At 42.3% G+C, this 20,080-nt stretch overlaps 1 protein-coding gene across 6 annotated transcripts; it reads right to left on the minus strand.

Annotated features, from left to right (window-relative positions):
* Positions 1-97: 97 nt before the first annotated feature.
* Positions 98-14,300, minus strand: PLIN2 (perilipin 2). 6 transcript variants are annotated; one of them, XM_054809619.1, is made up of 9 exons: positions 14,148-14,299; positions 11,887-11,943; positions 11,610-11,805; positions 10,860-10,942; positions 10,088-10,373; positions 9,585-9,769; positions 8,719-8,850; positions 7,741-8,031; positions 98-1,272 (listed from the first exon to the last, which is right to left on the minus strand). In XM_054809619.1, exons 2-9 carry the CDS (start codon positions 11,914-11,916, stop codon positions 1,138-1,140), a joined length of 1,338 nt encoding a protein of 445 aa, XP_054665594.1. In that variant the 5' UTR covers positions 11,917-11,943; positions 14,148-14,299; the 3' UTR covers positions 98-1,137. The 6 variants fall into 6 exon arrangements, with proteins under 6 accessions (XP_054665594.1, XP_054665596.1, XP_054665597.1 ...); XM_054809621.1 differs by having other exon boundaries at positions 13,948-14,196; XM_054809622.1 differs by lacking the exon at positions 14,148-14,299 and adding an exon at positions 13,787-13,898.
* Positions 14,301-20,080: the final 5,780 nt, after the last annotated feature.

Raw genomic sequence — 20,080 nt, forward strand, 5'->3', positions numbered from 1 at the left:
GCCGGCCCCAGAGGGCCCTTCCAATTTAAGTTATTTTGTAATCGGATTGCAAAATGTAACACGAAACCCAAGTAAAACGCGCACCGACAGCAGGCTATGCGGTTCAAGCTTTTATTCCAAGGCATTTCAGTGACTAGACTTCAACTTTTCACAACCACCACGTGTTAGATGACGCGAGAGCAGAGGTGCCAACCTCACGGCTATAACTGAGTGCTGAGTAACGTTTCCAGGGCTGTACGGAAGTAGCACTCTACATCATCTCCAGACTTGCAGCAGTCACCCCAGCGACATCGAGGAGATCTCTGCGGGAGGAGTTCAGCCTGATCCTCGGAAAGAGATGCAACAAGCCCGTCTCCTGTCCCATTGCCACTCACCCCCACTCCTACAGAAGTCACTGTGTGTGCAAAGCAAATGCAGATTCGGCATTCCTTAGCAAATATTTGATTGAGATTTTATTTAAACATAATATTGGTCATCACTGTCACTAGAAGTATCTCTACCTTCAAGTATCTTTTTTTTTCTTTTTTTTGCAATCTTCTTTTGTCCCACATCTCTTTGTATCTCTTTGCCCTCCTTTCTTCTTTACCTTTTACAGTCTCTTCCCCTTTCTTTTTTAACTGTCATCCTTATACCTGGAAAACTTTCCTTTTTAAGCATTTACCCTCTCGTAGTCTCAGGCCCCACACCTGATAGCATAAACTCTCTTACTCTTTCCAGCAGCAAAGAGGTAGATGCAGAAGTGCTTTTCCTGGAGACTGAAAGGGAAAATTTTGTGGGCAAATCCTCATCAACTCCTTTTGTTGGCAGTCCTTTATGCAAAGCACTAGAGTGTTCTCGTGGCTGCTGCCAGTGAGAGAACAAATCATTAACAAAGATTAGATCAGTTGCGTACACTGTTTAGGCTATATCTGGCTTGTACAGTGGGAGTGTGACACCCGGGCTAATGAATTAATATAGCACACATTCATTAGGTGGAAAAAAAAATCAGAATTTTGATGCAGCTAAGTAAAACAGTACTGATTTAAAAAAAATATCCCCATAATACCTAAGCTAGTCAGGTTCATCTTTAAAAAGGAGAAATACAAGTTAAACATGGCAAAAGTACATTGTATGAAAATGACATTTTTATGCTTCTCTTTATTCAGCTCTTTGCCCTGTAGTGTAAGGGCCATTCGTGCGTGAAAAATCTTGTTGATCATCTTCATCCAAATCCAAAATATCTGGGATATCATCTGACTCTGAAGACAGGTCTGTAATAGTGAAATCTGGAACCTGTGTAGGAATGAAATTTCAATCAATTTAAAAGTAAAACTAAATAAATTTGTGCAGTATTCCTTAGTGAAGTCAGGAGACAAAGATGCTCAGCATCTCTAGAAATCAGACACAAAATAATACAAAGCAGAATATGCTTAGTCACATATGAAACATACAGCATTAAGACACACCAAATACTATGGAATACGTAGATCAGTTGCTTAGAAGACAGGATTTTATAGTAGAGATGGAACAGAGCTGAACTCAGTGGAGTGTAGTGAAACTAGTGACTGGAAAGTTAAGAAAGGAAGGGGTTTTTAACTTATTTTGCTTTTTTTCTTTCCTTGGGAGCAATGGGCTATACAAAGGAACCTGCCCTGAGGAGCTTGATATGGATTGCTCTATACTGCTCTGCCTGCCTACCACATCAAACCTTTCCTGAGGAAACAAGTATCTGGAACTGAAATCCCACTTTGGCCTCTGTTTTAACTGCATGTATAGTATTCTGTACTGTTAAGCAGCACCAGGTTTCAGGAATTGCCAGAGACATTAGTGGATACATGGATGTTGCACACTTCTAAAAATGTTAGCTAAGACACTTAGGAGCTTAAGTCCCAACCCTTAAGTCCCCTTAGTAGGACTTAGATTACTTAGGCACTTCAGAAAAATGGGATATAATTAAGCAATTTACTCATAACCAGAAGTTTTTTGCCCCAAGTGAAAAGTACTTCTATCTATAGTTTAATTCATGGTTAGCTTTAATGGTGATGTGACATGCTTGGAGCCAGGCACGCAGTATTGGCACATAACGTTTGCTGCATGCTGACAGGACTTTGTTCAGCAACCTGAAGAGGTTTCTAGGCATTTGTGTAACTTAAGCTCAGTGCTGACTGGAGGAGCAGTTTTAATACACTCCCTAACTGCAAAACACCTTATGGCTTACTTTACGAAAGATAGTATGCAAGACATATCTAAGCTTTGCCTGCTATGAAGACATTTCAGAAGAACAGAGAACACATCAAAGGATAAAGGGATTACTGTTTCAGCTATCAGGTTTTAGATAGCACTGAACATGAATCACTCAGTTCCTTAGAGATTAGGTAGCCATGGGACACTAGGAACTTACAAATACTAATTAAAACTGAGCTTCAGAAGAATTTAAGCAGCATGTCACTTATCAGGCGCTAGTGTGAATACAATGAAATGTGTAGACCACTTTGAGAACCTAAGCTTGATCAAAATGAGATCAGTAATCTTTGTCTCCTAAAAAACCAAAAGGCACTAGGAATGGGGGAAACACATCTTTCTACCAGCAAGAATTGTCTTGCATCTTTCTGCTTATGGCAGTTTACCTAAAACTCTAATTAGCAGACAGAGAACAAGTTTTCCCATTATCAGCACATGACCCTGTATTTCGTACTGCAGTAGAAATGGGGATATCTTAACAAGACTAAGGCCAAGTAGTCCACATGCAAACTTGTTTAAAAATGTGCCCAAACAGATGGTTTAAACAAGTTGTTTTATTCTATATTTACAGCGAGCAGGGCACACAACCATATTCACTAACTGTATCCGACCAGTGATAATTTTCACTATATCCTAGGTTTAAGACACCTTCATTACTTATATACATGTTGCTCTTACTGATGACAGGATAATCACTCGAATTTCAGTTTATGCTTTCTTCATCCTCTTAATGCATACATTATAAGCAGCTGACTCCTTTACCATACTAGTAAGATGTTCATAGCCATGAAAGAGTTTCAAATTGGACTGTGCCTGTCAGCATCAGAGTAAACAAGGTTGATGTCAGTATGGTTTATCTGTTTTGAACATGTTGAATTGTATTAGAATAGCATATTCTGACAGCTGCACCAGTCTAACTGAAACAATGCAAAGCCCTTGGTGTTACGGGCTTGCTTAGGTAAAGGACCTGCAGTTTCATATCAGTTTTCACGGTTGGTAGGAAGTTGAAGCAAAGCAGCAAGTCAATTCTTGCAACAAAGGATAAGGCTAGGTACAACTCTTCTTCCTGCCATTTCTCTGTAAGATGCAGTTAGATCATTTACTCAGAATAGTGCAAAGCTTGCAAAATTCTTGCGTGGAATAGTGCAAAAGATATTTCAGTATTTTGCTGTCTTCATATACAAATGTTAATGTCAATGCTAACTTTAAATTAATCCATTTTTTCTTGCTTAGTATATTTTCAGAACTGAGCCACTAACAATTTGAAGTGGTTCTTATTTTGTGAACCTTCAGAACAAGCAGTTATTTTTTAGTCATCAGAGACTGTATTATCCAAAAGAAATAAAATTTCCATCTTAGTATGAAAAGAAATACATTTAACAAAACACTGCACACAATACCTCCAGCAAGCTGTTGCAGGTAAGACTTTCTGATCATGTAAATGACCAACAGATCACGCTTAAAAAATAAGTTAGGTTCCATTTTCTCTTTTTAATTAGATGGCTTAGGTAAGTTTTTGAGTTGGGTTTTTTTTTTTTAAATAAATAATGCATCAAGTGTTTCTAAGCCCTTTCACCTGTTTTACTAGCTATATAGTATTACTGTAGCTGCAGTTTGGAAAAGATAATTTCAAAAAGTCATCTTAAGGCATGGGAAAGATTTCAAAAGCTTTCCACCTTTCTTTAGTTCAAGGCAAACTAGCTATATCCCTGCAGCTTCAGGGAAGTTTACTTATACAAATCTTGTTATTTGGATTTGACCAATGTGTATGCTGCTATAAATATGATGTTTCCAAAAATTGATACCATAGGAGCAATTAAGAAATGCTTATATTTAAAACTTTTGTAGTAAAGGATTATCAGCAATGATAGAATAATAGTTCTCTGTTAAGTGAGCCTGGAAAGGGGAAGCTTCAACCAGCATGAATGATTTTTTGAATGATCTCTCAAAGAGCAAAAATAATTTTCTGAATTCTAAATAAGCCCTAAATAACTTTACCAGTGATAATTACTTCATTAGTATTCTAACCTTTACCATCACAGTTTTTGTGTGACTAGCAGCCTTTGACACTCTGTTCCATTTCATCTAGTTTATCTGCCTTGTTGCAAATAGGATCAACTGTTTCCTGTAATTTTCAACCTATCTGGTTTTACCTTTTTTAAAAGGTTCCAGAGAGATTTCACAGCTCTCTAGCCCATGCTATATCCTCAAAAGTGTTTTTGGACTAAGAGCAAGCAAGTTTCTGTGCAGTGCAGCTGAGCTATTCAATATATGCAATTACAGAGAAACAGACAAGATAGCAGGAAAAATTTGAGCAGGCTCCGATCTTTTAATATTTTAGGTTTTCCTCCTACTTGAGGATTTTCAGCAGTTATTAGCGTACACTTCAGCTTCAGCCCACTGTGGCAAAAAAAAGATGGCTTTGGAAGGAGTCCACATCATTCTTGCCTCGAGGGGGCATTTTAATCATCACTGTCTCTAACTGTGCTAGAAAAAAACCCAACTTTTGTCTGTAGACTTGTAATTAGAATAGAGCTTAGGGATATGCTGTACTAGATTACCAGCAAGAAGATACCCATGCAAGCTGCAGTTGCAATTAAGTTTAAATAACTGGTGCTGTCCTTAGCAGGAGAGTCTAATAATTTAAATCCTGGACTTCTATTCAATATAATAAACCAGGAACATACTGATTTGCTCTTACCCAGCCCTCTTTTCCTCCAAGGAAGGGTTTCTAAGATTATTTGGGGGGTGTGGGTGGGACAGAAACTTACACGCTTTCAGAGCAGGGCAGGATCCAATGAAACAACCACACATCACAATACAGGAACCTGCATACAGCATTTTGATATAACAGGCTATTAGCCCAACCATTAGGTAAGCATTTAACCAAGCATTCCTCTATTTGTGGCTACTAGTTGTAGGTCAGCTGTCAGAAGTCAAGTTAACTTTTACCCAGAAGCCACCCAACAATGCATGATGGGGGAGAAATGATTTGAAGGTCTAGGCTGGTAACATTTTTCCTTGCTTTCTACTTCATCTGCTTGCTGACATTTAGTAGAGTTAGACAGCCATCTAAGAGAACACAAAATAGTAGTGCAACTTAAGGCAGAACAGAGAGATGTATTATTCTTGCACTAATGCTAGACAGTGCTGTATTTCTCAGTCCTCAGGATATTCAAAGTGTTCACTGTCTTGTTTGATCAATCATGTTAGAATGAAGCCCCACAGCCTTCAGATTTTAAAATACATATAAAAATAGGAATTTTCTTCTTTGAAGTGCCAGCTGCTCCCAGACCTGGTTAGTCCCATTCTGTTCCTGAGCACCTCTACAGCAGTGGATGCACTGTACAAACTTTATTACAAACTGAGATAAAAAAGGATATTCTCAGGCTGGACTCATTCAATACTTAAAGTAAACATAAGTAATTGTTGAAAGAATTCCAGAAGTCTTAAATCAGGCTCTAGCTGGAAAGGAATATCTCACCATTTCATGTTAATTTCACATTAAACAGTCCCCTTACAAAAAATGTTTAAAGCTGGAAGTTACAGAATCTTTACCTGTAATTGTTTGTTATAATTTTGTTTAATACTGCGCTTAAAATCCAGTGTCTTCCTTACACTTCTAGACCAACCTTGACTTAACAGCTAAGCAAGCCTACTCACCGTGGAAGGCTAGACTACATGCCATTTGCTTTAGTGCCCACATTGTGCCAGGTAGAGGCATTGTTCCATGTAGCAATGTGTCACTAGGCGACAAGCTTCCTTTGAACTCCATTTTTGCTTCACACTATTTGGTGACCTCTTTGAAAATAGTGGCCAGCATTGCTACACTAAAAGATTGCAACTCAAAGTTGCACAGGGCATGCATTAAGAACACAGACACAACTTACCTGGACAGCCCTAAAACAAGAAATCTTATTTCTCAGTGACTATAATTCTCTTCTGGGGAGGGATTCACAGGATTTATTGAAGAACAATTCCACCCAAGTAGCTGAGCGTTAATGTACATTAGTCACTCAAGTTCAAAAGAAAGTAAATAAAGTTAAGCAGGTTAAAACTGGTGTTGGCAGTTGAGAAGTATATACTGTTTATAGGGAGCCAGCAGCCAAACCAGGTAGCCAGCAGTCTTACACACACAGAACACCTACTGTGAAGGCAGGACATGGTTGGGGTTTTTTGTCCAGATCCTTCTTTTCTCAATATTAGAACACGCATCAGCTTTCAGCTTAGGCAACAGCAAGCACCAAAAAACAGCAGTAACGCTAAGACTAACACAAAGGGAGGAAGGAAATACTGCAGCAGTATCTATATGTACACACACGCAAATACATTTTCAATGAGTGTCTACTTCATTTGCATCTCAAGCTTGCTTTCTGCTGGACCCAGTTTGAAGGAGTCACAGAACAGCAAGTTACATTTGTTTTAAACACCACTGAAATGGAGACAGACTTTGGCTACTGAAGCATTTATTACTAGCATACAAAATGAATTACAAAAAGTGGCTACAAAAAACCCAACAACCCACACAACAGCAGGCACCTAGGTACAAACAGCATGAATCTTGTCTTTATACTGCATATTAAAAAAATGTGTTGATAATGATTTGGTTGGTCACTGGAACAGGCTCCCCAGGGAAGTGGTCACGGCACCAAGCCTGTCAGAGTTCAAGGAGCATCTGGACAATGCTCTTAGTCATATGGTTTTGTTTTAGGTAGTCCTGTGAGGACCAGGGAATTGGACATGATGATCCTTACGAGTCCCTTCCAACTTGAGATATTCTATGATTCTGTGGTCAGGTTACTGTGTTACACAATAGTTAAGTTTATACAGTTAATGTTAGCACTGTCACAGCATTGAAGTAACTCCAGCTGATTCATTCAGAAACCCCACTTTCCGCTTTGGAATTATGCACTCACAGAACTTTTGTCATGAATTGTGTAGCAGTAGAATTTGAGACTGTCAGATCCATAATAATCAAATGCATGATCTGCAGCAAGCATGGAATTTAAGCATACCTGGCTAGACTGCAGGGCTTTTAAATGCATTCCATAGTATGCCAGGCTTATATTCTGGCACAGATTAAGCAACAAATAAAATGCTTTTAGCTATGGTAGGTTTCATTTAGACTAATGGTATTGAGACCAATAATAAACAGGGTGAGGTTTCTTAACTTGACAGACAAGCAAGGCATCTTGACAACTGTAAGCTGCCAATATGTAGGCGTTTAAGACAGTTTGAGTTTTCAGAGTGACTTAAACACACAGGACAATACAGCCCATGTGTGAGTGTCTTTTCTCTGTATCATTCCTCTACTCCTATGTTTATGGATTTTTCTCCAAGGCTTTTTTGACAGCTACACTTGCTAAGGCCACTTGTTTGGTCTGTCAGCAGAGTACATGCATGCTATGCAGTTTCAGTAATGTGTTCAGGCTGTTTGTCTTTCTGGCTGGAATTTTTCTCCCCTTCACCTTTGCTCTCAGCATGCTGAATGCCAAGCAGTTGTGGGTAAAAGGGACCTACCAGCCAGTTGAGCGGTGTGTTGTTAACAAGATAATCCATCACATCATCCAGAGACTCCTTCATTTTCTTCAGCTGTCCTTTGCTAGTGCTAAGAAAGCTGTCTGATAATTCTTGGAAGGAGGATGCTGACCGAAAGCTCTGGTAGACATCACCTGCCATTGACCCAACACTGTAAACCTGATCCTGCACATTCTGTGGCAGGCCCTGTAGGCTTGAGACCAGTGTGAGGCAGGTGGTCTGAAGCTGCTGAGTGAGGCTCTGTGCAATAGCTAGAGTTCTTGACTCAATGTGCTGGAAACAAAAAGCATAACAGCACATTAGTATCTTTTTACAACTGTAGCAGTTTTCTGTTGCTCAAGGTACATGAAGAAGCAAAGTAAAGGGGATGTAAGTAAAATAAAGGTATAGCAGATAATAAAACAGGTCTTAAGTCTGAAGAGTCAGAGACTTGAAAGTACTTGATATTTCTTCAGTGCTCAAGTACTTTGTGGAACAGAAACTTCCACCCAGCAAGAGATAAGCAAGCTCTTGTTTCAAGTCTGGATAAGAAGTCACAGCAGGTAGGTATATTCTAATCAATGAACCACTTTTTAAAGCTACATATAGACTCAGTGAGTCTGTGCCTAAGACTGCTGTATGCTGAGAAATTGTTATTTCTGGTCTGGCCCTATCAGATAAGGGAGTCCTAGTTGAATGGATCTCCCAATCCAGATTCACATGCTAAACAGGATGAGCATTCTCTTGAAAGAAGAATGAACCCCAGAGTGTTTGCAGGAGGTAGGGTCATTTCAGAGTTCGGGTGTCCCCTACTTTTCACAGTAGTCACTAGCCAGCTGACCTGAGCTTCAGCATTCAGATTCCACATTTGCACATAAGTTTGTGCTGTTAACATACTGCACACTTTGAGGACTGTTAGTTTGCTGTTAACTTCGCAGTATACAATCCATTTATTTCTGGTTTACATTTATATCTATTTACCTCAGCGCTATGCAGTTCATCATCATTTTGGCCTGTATTTTTCTTCCATTCTACCCAGGATTGATAAAGCTTTTCCTGAGCATCAAGAAGTTTCTGATTGGCACTATTCATATTCTTTCTGGCATACTCGATCTGAAATACAGCCAAATAAGGAAGTAAAGCAAAGAGTCCAAACAGTTTGTTAGGGCTACACCCTACCTTACCTGCTTTGTAACCTCCTTTTTAAATACTTTAAAAGTTCAGTATAAAAATTTGGGGAATATAAGAATGTGTTCCTTCTCTTCAAAGAATAGAAAACTGGAAGCAGTTCTGAGATGTTATGTAGTGTATACCTCTGCCTCAACTATTTTCCACCCCCCCACTAGCATCCTACACAAGGATTTGAAAGTGTATAGAAGGCTGTGACTTTATGCACAGTTTGTCCTGTAGGATAAGACTATTGAAATACCCAGGAAGGCTCAGAGATGCCCACAGCAAGAAGAGCAAGCCCATAAAGAATCCAACATTTTATTAACAAAAAGGACTTAAAGGACTGAAGTATTTCTAAGTTGTAAGACACTTTATTCACTGAATGAAGTCTGTGTCAAACCCAGCACTCCAAAATAAGCATATTGTTTTAAACATGTCAGTTCTATTGCTGCAGTGCTTAAAATTACAAGCAATTGCTGTTTAGTTTACAGTTCAGCCTGATTTAGTACCTCTCTTGAATGGATGTGAAAAGCTCTGAGTGGGAAATTACTTATATTTAGAAAGTGCATTTCATCTGAGAGCAATTCCAGTTTTCTATGCCTCTTTTGACTGTTTTCTGCACTCTAAAACTATGCCAACATTTGCTTTTTATACCTCAAGGGAAAGCTTAAACTTACCAGACTAACAGTGTGGTGGAGCTGAGAGATTGTCTCCTGGCTTTTCTGTTTAGCATCTCTAACTTTGTTTAAGGCTTGTTGGTAGGCACGTGTGCGGACCTTTGAAGACAGGGATCCTAGTCTAATGTAGTAGCTCGGCTTTTGAACTCCAACTTCAAAACCTTCAACTTTTGCAGCTTCTTTCTCTAGATATGTAGAAAGGAAGAAAATTGACCACTGGAAGAAAATTTAAGAGGTCTGACGCAATTTTATGTGGTTAGCAATGGCTGAATACTAGACTTTAGTAGTCCTTTAGCACCAGGGTAGGTTTATAGACCACCATATGTAGAAATCCTTACTTTCACTGTGCTTCCCTGTGAAGATTCTATTATAACCAGCAAGGCAAAAGGCAATTTGGGAAGCATGTGCCCCCTCCCCACAATGAGTAAGTTAATAAACAGATGATTGCTTGCTTGTCTCCAATATAAGCATTCCAACAAAACAAAACCTTGAATTAGTCTTACCTAGTTCTGCTTCTGTAAGTGGGAGATACTGGTCTACAAGGGTCTCTGATTTAGTGAGAGCACTGTCCACTCCACTGCTCACCATTTGCACCACACGACTTCCCAGGACAGTGTTAATGCTGCCATTGACAACTGACTTGGTCATTTCTACGCTGTCTTGCATTGCTTCTTTAGTCTTGCCCACAACTCCAGTGATTGTGTGAGCAACAGTTTCCTTGGCACCAGTCACAGAGGTTGTTACAGCTTCTTTGGCTCCAACAACTGCATCCTTGGCATTGGCGACAACCTGTCATAGGAAACAGGCTGATTCACTAAAAATATTTTTAGTGAGAGCTACATAATCCAGGAAATATAAATTTGTGGTAAAGCTTGTACAAGTATTGGTTATCTAGGAGAAACTCTTCCCTGAAGACATATGTTCAAGACAAAACAAAATATGACTGCCATACAGCCTTCAGCTTAAAACACTTCAGTGAAAGTAATTCAAGTACTGCTTGTTTCACACTGAGCAGGAAACAGACAAGGACTCGAATTTTAAAGAGCTGCCCACCAGTCAACTGCAGCCAAAATTGTGGGCAAATTAAAAAAAAAGTCTTAATGGCCTCTTAAAGGCAAACAGTTCTACAGAAACACCTTTTACTGCTTCATTGCTTCTAAGCTGTGCTTCAGGTGTGGCTTACTGAAATCTGTCTTCCTGTATTTTTATTGACAATAGAGAAGAGGAAAGGTGTATAGTTCTTCTGCTTAGCATATGTACATGGAAAAAGCTTACCTTGTCAGTGGGTTGATTCAGTATAGGCAGTCTCTCTTCGATTTTGTCTAGACCTATACAAGCATAGTTGTTGGCAACTACAACTATAAAAGAAATTACAATAGTTGGTTTTAATTTTGGTGGTTTTTTTCCCTTAGTATAAATAACTCTGAGAATTCCTCTTGAAACAGAGGTCATGCAACAACACTCTTAAAGTAGCTTCCTCCCTTTTTCAGTGAGATTTGAGGCAGCAAAGCCCAGGAACAAGGCAGGTTTTCAGTGCCAGAAAAAAGTTCACTTGCAGGCAGAGAAAATCCATTCAATCCTTTACAAGCAACTGTTAGAACAAGCTGAAGCACCTGGCCTTCTGCCACTCATGAAATCAGGCTCCTGGTTACAACAGCCTTGTGACACAGTTGCCAAATTTAACTACAACTTGTTTTCCATGAGAGAAAGTACAAAGTAGTATTTGAAACTAGGTGAAATGTGAGGAAGGTGTTGAGCAAGAGACTAGGTAACCATCTTGCACATCAAGAGCAGTCAGTAAGTTCAGTATTGCAAAAGCCGGAATTTGCTTTGGCTCTGGAATTTTTTTTTTTGGTTAAATCATAATCAGTAATCACAATCAGTTACTCAACAAGCCAGGCAACAGCTTCAGTCAGCTACCTGAAACATTCCAGACCAGCATGACCTTACTGAACTGTAAGTGCATCTGCATATATAAAGCAACCAGCTGAATTAAAGTTATCAACAGCTCCATCTTGGCCTTACTTTGTGGTTCCAGTTTCTGGATGATAGGCATAGCACTTGTCATGGCTACCGAAGTAATCGTCTTCACTCCTTTCTCTGCTATCTCACATACTGACTTCAGATAAGGATGGTTATCCTTTGTGGTGACATAAGCTGTGGACACCATATCATAGGTGGAGCTCACCAAGGGAAGGTTGACAACCCTTGATACAATGTTCTGTTTAAAGGAGAAAGAAGTTAGTTGACTCCTATTTTTCTGAACTAGACATAAAAAACTATGGTGCTAACTCAGACGTACCTGCTGTGGATCAATTGCTGCCAATGCCATTTTTTCAGGTCTTGAATCTTACACAGCCTGTGAAAGAAGCATATCCAAGTTATGGCATCCTCATATCCACTTCATCTAACCACCAGACTGTGAAACTAACAACCCTTTTGTAATCAACCTCATTGATCAAGGGATTAGGATGTTCACATTCTTGCATGCAGGAATTACATTTTATTGTAACAATGTAGAAATCCAAAACTTTGTTTCCCAATTACTTTGTTTGGTTTAGGCAACACAAGTAGGGTATGTGCAAGAGACAGGCTTTGAGGTACAGCAGTTCACTGCAGAATTACCAACTGGTAGATTAATTTTATTTTATTTTTTCCTGGAAAAAAAGGAGACACACTTGGGCTTATCTGTTGAGCCAGGACAAAGAAATGCCAGCCAACAAGTCACTAAAACTCTAGTTTAGGATGTCTAAGTGAGATGAAGAATCCAGCACAAATATATTTAATCAGATTAGATCTCCGTTAGCATAGGGAGTCAAGTTTGAAATTTGAGTCATCATTGCTGCCCAAATCACCTCAATTCTCATAAGTCAGTCCACTAAACTCAAGGAGTTCATTATCTCTAGTGCTACGCCTGATGCCCATGTAGGGCTCCCCTTGCTCAGAAGTTAGCATTCCTGTAACAGACAGAGCACAGGGCTCCCACTGCAGAAAATAACTCTTTTATGCTAATTTAGACTTAATTATTATCCATCCCCCACTGAAACAGGCTGTGGACAACAGTCATTCAACAAGCCTATGCTACTCAATTATTTTCCAACATGTATTCCCATGGAGAAAATACTAACAGCTCTCCCCATGAGCCCTATAAAAGAAGGGCTATTGCAGTACCACATAAGGAGAGCACACAGAGGTGAACAGTCATCTTGTACATGTATGCAGGCTGAACTGAATCTGCAAGAAGCACTTTTGGCATTGATGGTTTCATATGACACTTAAGTTCCAGAAGAACCTGCATACATGAAAGCAACAGAAAGGCAAGCTAAAAGTCCTCAAAATTACTGTGGTTTTCAAGGCTTTCTGCTAGGTTTGTCAAAGAGCCAACAGTAGTTTTCTTTCACATACCTAGGACAATGCAAAAAGGAGTGTGTTAATATTCTGCCTGGGGTCAAGTAAAACTTTTCCTTGTTACATAATGGGGAACAACAACAAAGGCATACTGTTAATGCTTTACAGACATATTTGCACATATTAACACATGTGCCATAAGGTAACACCTGTAATGAAATTAACCACTGTACATGTAACAAATAAGTAGGTAACAGACAAGGGTTACAGCAGTAACAGAGAAGTTATCTTTCCATCTATCAAGTATTGAAATATCCCCGGAAACATGTTATGCTTCTCACATAGCATCACAAGTCAGATGTACATAGAGTACAAACGAAGTTCACTTTGAACCACAAAGCATGCTGTAGAACAGAAGAGGCTAACAGTGCAGAATTTGGCCTTTGAAGGAAGAAGGGCCATTACTTTAAGGATTATTTAGTATTTGCAACGTGTCCCAAATGATCCAGCCACCCACGGCATGGATTTGAATTTTAATTACTGAAATCAGAGGGTTAATTTATGAAGTTATTCCTGCTCTTAAAGACAGGGAAGATAACTAGGATCTTGCACAGTTTCAGAGATCCCTCAGCTCTGGCAAAAGTCACATCCAGTTCACGGGAGCATGTGAGCAAGATGTCTTAATCAAAGCCCACGGTACAAAAGCATATTTCAGAGCCAGTAAAAGGTCCTGAACAGGAAAGTCACTAATCGAATTTCCACTCTCCCCCTCTCCCCCCCCCACCCCGCTATGGAAATAAGTTAAAGACCAGAAAGCAGCACGATGAGCCATGCAGAAGAGTCAAGAAGCTTGCCCTGGCTAACCGCGGTGCCCAGGGACGACCGCGCCCCAGTTTTCAGGTGTCCCCAGGGCCCTCTCCAGGGACGGGGCAGTCCAGTGCCTCTGCCGGGGGCGGACGAGCGCCTAGGGACTTTCTGGTCCCGGGAGTCCCTTGGGCAGCCTACCGAAATACACCGGGATTCGAGGCGGGGGAACCGCAAGGGCGATGACGGAGGCAGCGGGGGCGGCGCCGCGGCGAGCCACAGACGGAGTCGCAACCCTCGTCCGCTCCACCAGGTTCCACCATATTGCGGACTCAGCCCTGCGGGGCGAGCGGGCAGAGGGAACCGAGCGCTCCCGCCGACCTGCTTACCCCCGCGGCCGGCCGTACTCACCCGGGAAGGGAAGACGAGCCGCCGCCGGAAGCACGGGCGCCGCCGCCGCTAACTAGGGAGGCCCAGCCTCGCCCCGCTATTTATGGGGAGCGGCCGCCGCCGGCCGCGCGCCGCCCGCTCTCTCGCGAGAGGAGGGCGCGTCACCGCCGCCGCGCGTCACCGCCGCCGGCGGGCGCGGGAGGCCCGCGTAAGGATGAAGGGCTGGGCAGGGGACGGGGCTGGAAACGTCTTCCCGCTAGGGCGGACAAGCATCTGATAGGCGGGTGGAGCCCATCCGTAAAAAGAAATCTTACTAAAGGAGACTCTTGTTCAACCGATCTTTGAGAAGACCCGTTCTTAGTGATTTAATACGAGCACAAGGACCAGAAAGAGTGGCTGATCCAGGCTTTCAGAGGAGGTATGGAGGCCCACGAGTAGCCTAGCCGGGAACAGATAGGTTACAAACAAAATGCTCTCTCTTTTCTCTCATGCGAATCCTTCAGCTCGTCTAGTTTAGGAAAAAAATGAGGCAAGAGATTTGGCCATGTTCGTCTTAAATTAATCACCTTTCTTCACCCAGCACCTCTTAACCTCGACTTACCCCATGTGGGGCTGGAACATGGGGTGAACTGAAAACAGGGTCTGCTGACTCTGAGACTGCCATGCAGCCGCACATCCCTAAGTGAAAGTGAGCTCCCTGCTCAGAAAGGCAAACGAGCCTCCAGTCTTCTTCTCTTCCAGCGCTACGGGTTCAGTTTGGCACGCTCACAGATAATCATCTCAGCAGATTTAAACGCACATTTGGTATGCTGTAACTCTCATAACTCTAAAAGTGCACTTCACTTTTAACCTATAAACAAATGAGATGCACATCACAGTTAGGGATATCAAACCAGCAAGGAAAAACAGTTGTGGGCAAAGGTCCAAATACATATTTACAATTAAAGTTGTCAGAAGAGAACAGCCTGCCAAGAAAGAATCAGGCCTCAGGGAAAATTATAATCACACGCTACAAGCATGTACAAACAAATTCCTGGGCCAGCCATTTTTGCACAATTTTTTTTCCTAAAGTAAATTTTAACTTCCTTCCCAGAAAACTTTAGTTGTTTTAATGGTTAAAATCGACAACAAAACACCTTATCTCTAAGCCACAGAGTACAAAGACTCCCTTATGCTGTTTCTGCTCCCTAAACAAAAGTTGGCCATACAGATTCTGTTTTAACTTCTACTGCGTAAAACAAACAGACCTCTTTTTCTGCTCAACAATGTGACAGGACAACAAATTCTCCCAATACAGAGCAGTACAGTAATATCATTATCTGGCCAGGACAGAGGAAGAAGGCACCTTTCCTCATTGGACTGACCACCAAGAAGAGTCTGAGGTCTAGCCATAGGGAAGGTAAGACTTCTTGCAAAGCTTTGGTAGTAAAATATACAAGCTATCTATTCTTATTATTTACTTATTATGTATATTCACATATTACAGGATTATAAAATATTTGCTTACTGCTAGAGAGATTCCAACTCTTGCTCCCACAGAACACTATCTTCCTGGGGTAGGGGAAAGGGCATCTTTTTTTCCCAGCCCCTTTCAAGAAGACCTTCCCCAGAATGGTCATTCATTTTGCTTCTGCAAATATATAATTTCTCTCTTCTTGTTCCAGAGCAGAACAGATAGAAGACAATTCTGGAATAAACCAGGAATATTCACTTCTCTGAACTGCTCTATTATGCCTCTATTAGGATGCATACCAAACACTTTACAGGCACTCCACTCTGTTCCTTACAATGCTGTTATCTGAGACCTCCATTTGTTTCTCATTCACAGCCATGGGGCTTCGCAAGTGTAAAACATTCACTGCACCCATGACAACCACAAAATTACCCCTTTTGTCAGGGGTGGCTGTATTGGGAATTCTGGAGTGGTTTGGGATTTTAGTTACTAATATCATAGAATCATAGAATAGAATATCCTGAGTTGGAAGGTACCCATAAGGATCATTGAGTCCAACTCCTGGCTCCACACAGGACCACCCGAATCAGAGCATATGATCGAGAGCGTTGTCCAGACTCTTCCTGAACTCAGTCAAGGTCGGTGCTGTGGCCACTTCCCTGGGGAGCCCAACCACCCTCTCGGTGAAGCACCTTGTCCTGATACCCAACCTAAACCTCCCCCGTCGCAGCTTCATTCTGTTCCCTCGGGTTCTATCACTGGTCACCCGAGGGAGGAGATCAGCGCCTGCCCCCTCACTCTCCCTCATGAGGAAGCTGTAGGCCGCGATGAGGTCCCCTCTCAGTCTCCTTTTGTCTAGGCTAAACAAACCAAGGGACTTCAGCCTCTCCTCATATGTCTTCCCCTCTAGACCCTTCACCATCTTTGTTGCCCTCCTTTGGACACTCTCCAATAGTTTTACGTCCTTTTTGTACTGTGGCACCCAAAACTGCATGCAGTACTCGAGGCGAGGCCGCACCAGCGCAGTGTAGAGTGGGACAACCACTTCCCTAGACCGGCTAGCAATACCATGCTTGATGCACCCCAGGATACGGGTGGCCTTCCTGGCAGCCTGGGCACACTGTTGACTCCTGTTCAACTTGCTGTCGACCAAGACCCCCAAGTCCCTTTCAGCATGGCTGGTCTCCAGCATCTCATCGCCCACTCTGTGTGTATAGCCAGGGTTGCCCCTTCCCAGGTGCAGAATCTGGCACTTGCCCTTGTTAAACCTCATACAGTTGGTGGTTGCCCAGTTCTCCAATCTGTCCAGATCTCTCTGCAAGGCCTCTCCACTCTTGACAGAATCAACAGCTTCTCCCAATTTGGTGTCATCTGCAAACTTGTTCACAACACCTTATAGTCCTATATCCATGTCATTTATGAAAACATTAAAAAGAACTGGCCCTAAAACTGAGCCCTGGGGAACCCCACTAGTGACTGGCTGCCACGTACACAATATGTATGACCATTATTTATAGTACAGGAACACCTGCGACTCATGCAGCCCAGGCACCCGCTCTGCCAGAATACAATAATTAGATACAGCATCAACCCCTCAACAGTCCCTTGCAGGCTAAAAATTCAGATTCTGGACATGTTTTTCTTCAAAACCAGATCCCCTTGTGTATTTGATGAACTCAGAGAGGCTTATGCAAAATTCTGAAAAGCTAGGAACTCGTTTCCTGAGAAACTTGTCTTGGTAACAAGGTGGGGGGAAGAAGGAGGAGGTGTTACCTCTTGGATGGACTAAATTCCTCAAATATCTTAAAACAGAGATAGGTGGTCCCAGTCAAGACCGAAGAAGAGGAAGGCAGGACAGCATCAAGTAAAGCAGTAGTAACAGGTAACACAAAAGCATGCCACACCAGCCATTGCTAAAACAGGAAGGCAGTAATACTATACCCTACCCTTCTCTTTCATAGGGCAAAGGCAGATGTTTAAAGTCACATAATGCATCTAATGAAAGAAGTTTCATTCTTTCAATCTGAATAACACATTAGCACATTCATCCATCCAAGTCCATTGAATTAACATTTTAGAACAGAAGTCAACCTACCTATCCTTAACTTCAGAAAAAAATTGGAAAGGCATGAAATTATGGAGCAGACAATAAACATATCTATCCTTTGGTGCATCTCTTCTAAATTCATTACAATATGCCCCACGACAAGGAATAGCTCAGGTTTCAGCCTCACAAGCTTTGCAACATATCTCTGCCAGATATAGCAGCAACAGATAGAATTCAGGTCCTCTGGCTTTTCTTATGACTTAAGCACAGCAAAAAGGAGGGGCTGCGCTCCTCTTGCTACAGTGTCAGGGCCCAGTGTGGGCTGGTGGCTGGCTGGCAGCTGGGAGCCATGGGGACTCCCCCTGGGGGCAGCGGGGCTGGGTCCCACCACCCCAGCCAGGAGCAGGGCATCCGGCATGGGGGGTGGGCAGCTGGGGGCAGCCCCAGCCCCAGGCATTGGGAAGCTGGTGGGGACTGGGATGGGCTGAGGCTAGGCTGGGACATCAGCCCGGGGCCCAGCAGGGCTGAAGGGAGCTGGAGACCGGCCCTACTGCGGTGTCACTGGGGCAGGGGCTGATGGCCCGGCAAGGCTGACATGTCGGGATGAGGGAGGCCCTGAGGAAGGCTGGGCAGGGCTGGTAAGCCCCGTCAGCACCATCGGGGCCCTGACAGACAGTTCCAGCTGGTTGCAGGTACTTTTACTTCAGCTATGAACCTCATGAGACCAGGGTATCAGCTGTTCACTAACAAGGTGACAGAAACACCAAAGGGGAGAACAGTGATAATGTCTGTAGGGATCTGAGTGGGGTGATACTATTCCTTTAGGAACAGGTATAGTCTAATATGCCAAGGCAGAGCTGACTGATAGCTAGAGAGCTTGTGTATTGGCAAGATCTGATACAAGGATCTTCACTTGGCCTCACAGCTGGTGGATGGAGGGATATCCTGGGGAGTCAAAAATGGGGGAGTGAGAGCTCTCCCAACAGATTAAAGCTACTTCTATTCAAAAGTAGGCATGCTTCCACATCAAGATAGCTAATCAGAGTCTTTACTCAGTCTTTAGGATGACTATTTAAAGCAGTGAAGTGGTGACATAGTCTTAACCACGTTAAGAGAAACTATCCATGCTCTTGTCCTGCAAAACAGAGGGCACAAAAGGGTGGCCCTTTGGAGTTGTCAAGAAGGCATGTCCAGTCATAGCCTTAGGAAGCTGGCAGGCTTTAGACTGCCTCCAGCCACAGTTTGAGGCTGTCTGGAGTTAGCTAGAAGCACAAGAAAACTCTGACATGCCATCTGTGCCTCAAGTTCTTACCAGTAGCACCAGCACTGCAGTAGTTCTCAGCAGTCAGGATTTCCACAGGGAGACAAAGGAAAGACAGTGTTCAAAACTGTGAAAGATCACTTCAAGGTCCATAACATAAATAACCAAGTCAATTGATTACAATGGTTCCTCTGGCCTTAAAGATTCCTAATAGTCAAAGCATGTTTTTTCTTTTCCATATTTATAAAAGTTGCTTTGTCATGTAAGATGCAAGGGATTCTATTGAACTGGGAATCAATATACTTGTGTTGGACACTCTGAGACTGTTATCAGTGAAATCATAGAATCATAGAATTATAGAATGGTTTGGGTTGGAAGGGACCTTAAAGATCATCTAGTTCCAACCCCCCTGCTGCGGGCAGGGACGCCCTCCACTAGACCACGTTGCCCAAAGCCTCATAACACAACACAACTGTTAAGGCTATCTTCCTGCAGCTCTCTCACTTCTCCCTTTTCTTTCCAATCCCACAGTAATCCATTTCCACGCTTTGTAATCCCACCTTGCACCATTCTGTCTTTGGACATGCAACTAACTCCTTATCCACTTAAGCTGTCTATCTACCTTACTCCTTGGTTTTGGAGTTAAGCCTTTTATATGTTCCTGTATGAAAAGCCTTCCCCTAGTCTTGGTTAATCATGTCAATAGTTTCCCTGCTGTGACTCCCTTGTTTTTTCTCTCTCCAGGAGAGATTTATGAGGCATGATCCTCCTCTTGTGAGTCCATGCTAATTGTCTTTACAAAGAGTAGCATCCTTATTCTGCTCTGCCCAAAAATAAAGCACTCCTACCATTTGTTTCTGAGCAGCATGATCTGCAGGTTTTCTCTATTACATGCTCCATTTCTTCTGGAATGTACTTATCTTCCAATGTGCCTTACCTTTTGTTAGCTTTCCAAAGATCATTACCTCTTACCTCTTCAGCGGTAACCGAGTCAGCCTGACATCTGATTCAAAAGAGAGGAATTGGGTAAAAGGTAGTTCTCCTCTGAACACTAGAAGAAAGGCAAAGGCAAGCAAAAGTACTATCGGTTACAGGCAGACAGGTACTATTGCCCAGGTAGTGAGTATGAACCACCCCCACAACAGATGTGATATGTTTAATTAAGACAGAAGAAGAGGGAAAGGGACCAACTC

Source organism: Grus americana, chromosome Z (assembly GCF_028858705.1).
Source record: "Grus americana isolate bGruAme1 chromosome Z, bGruAme1.mat, whole genome shotgun sequence".
In the NCBI taxonomy this organism is placed as follows: domain Eukaryota; kingdom Metazoa; phylum Chordata; class Aves; order Gruiformes; family Gruidae; genus Grus; species Grus americana.

Excerpts from the sequence above, each read along its gene's own strand:
- PLIN2 (XM_054809619.1), bottom strand. The coding sequence starts at position 11,916 with ATGGCATTGGCAGCAATTGATCCACAGCAG. Across the intron at positions 10,374-10,859 it reads TGAATCAACCCACTGACAAG|GTTGTCGCCAATGCCAAGGA; the intron begins GTAAGCTTTTTC and ends TTCCTATGACAG. Across the intron at positions 1,273-7,740 it reads ACACACCGCTCAACTGGCTG|GTTCCAGATTTCACTATTAC; the intron begins GTAGGTCCCTTT and ends ATTCCTACACAG.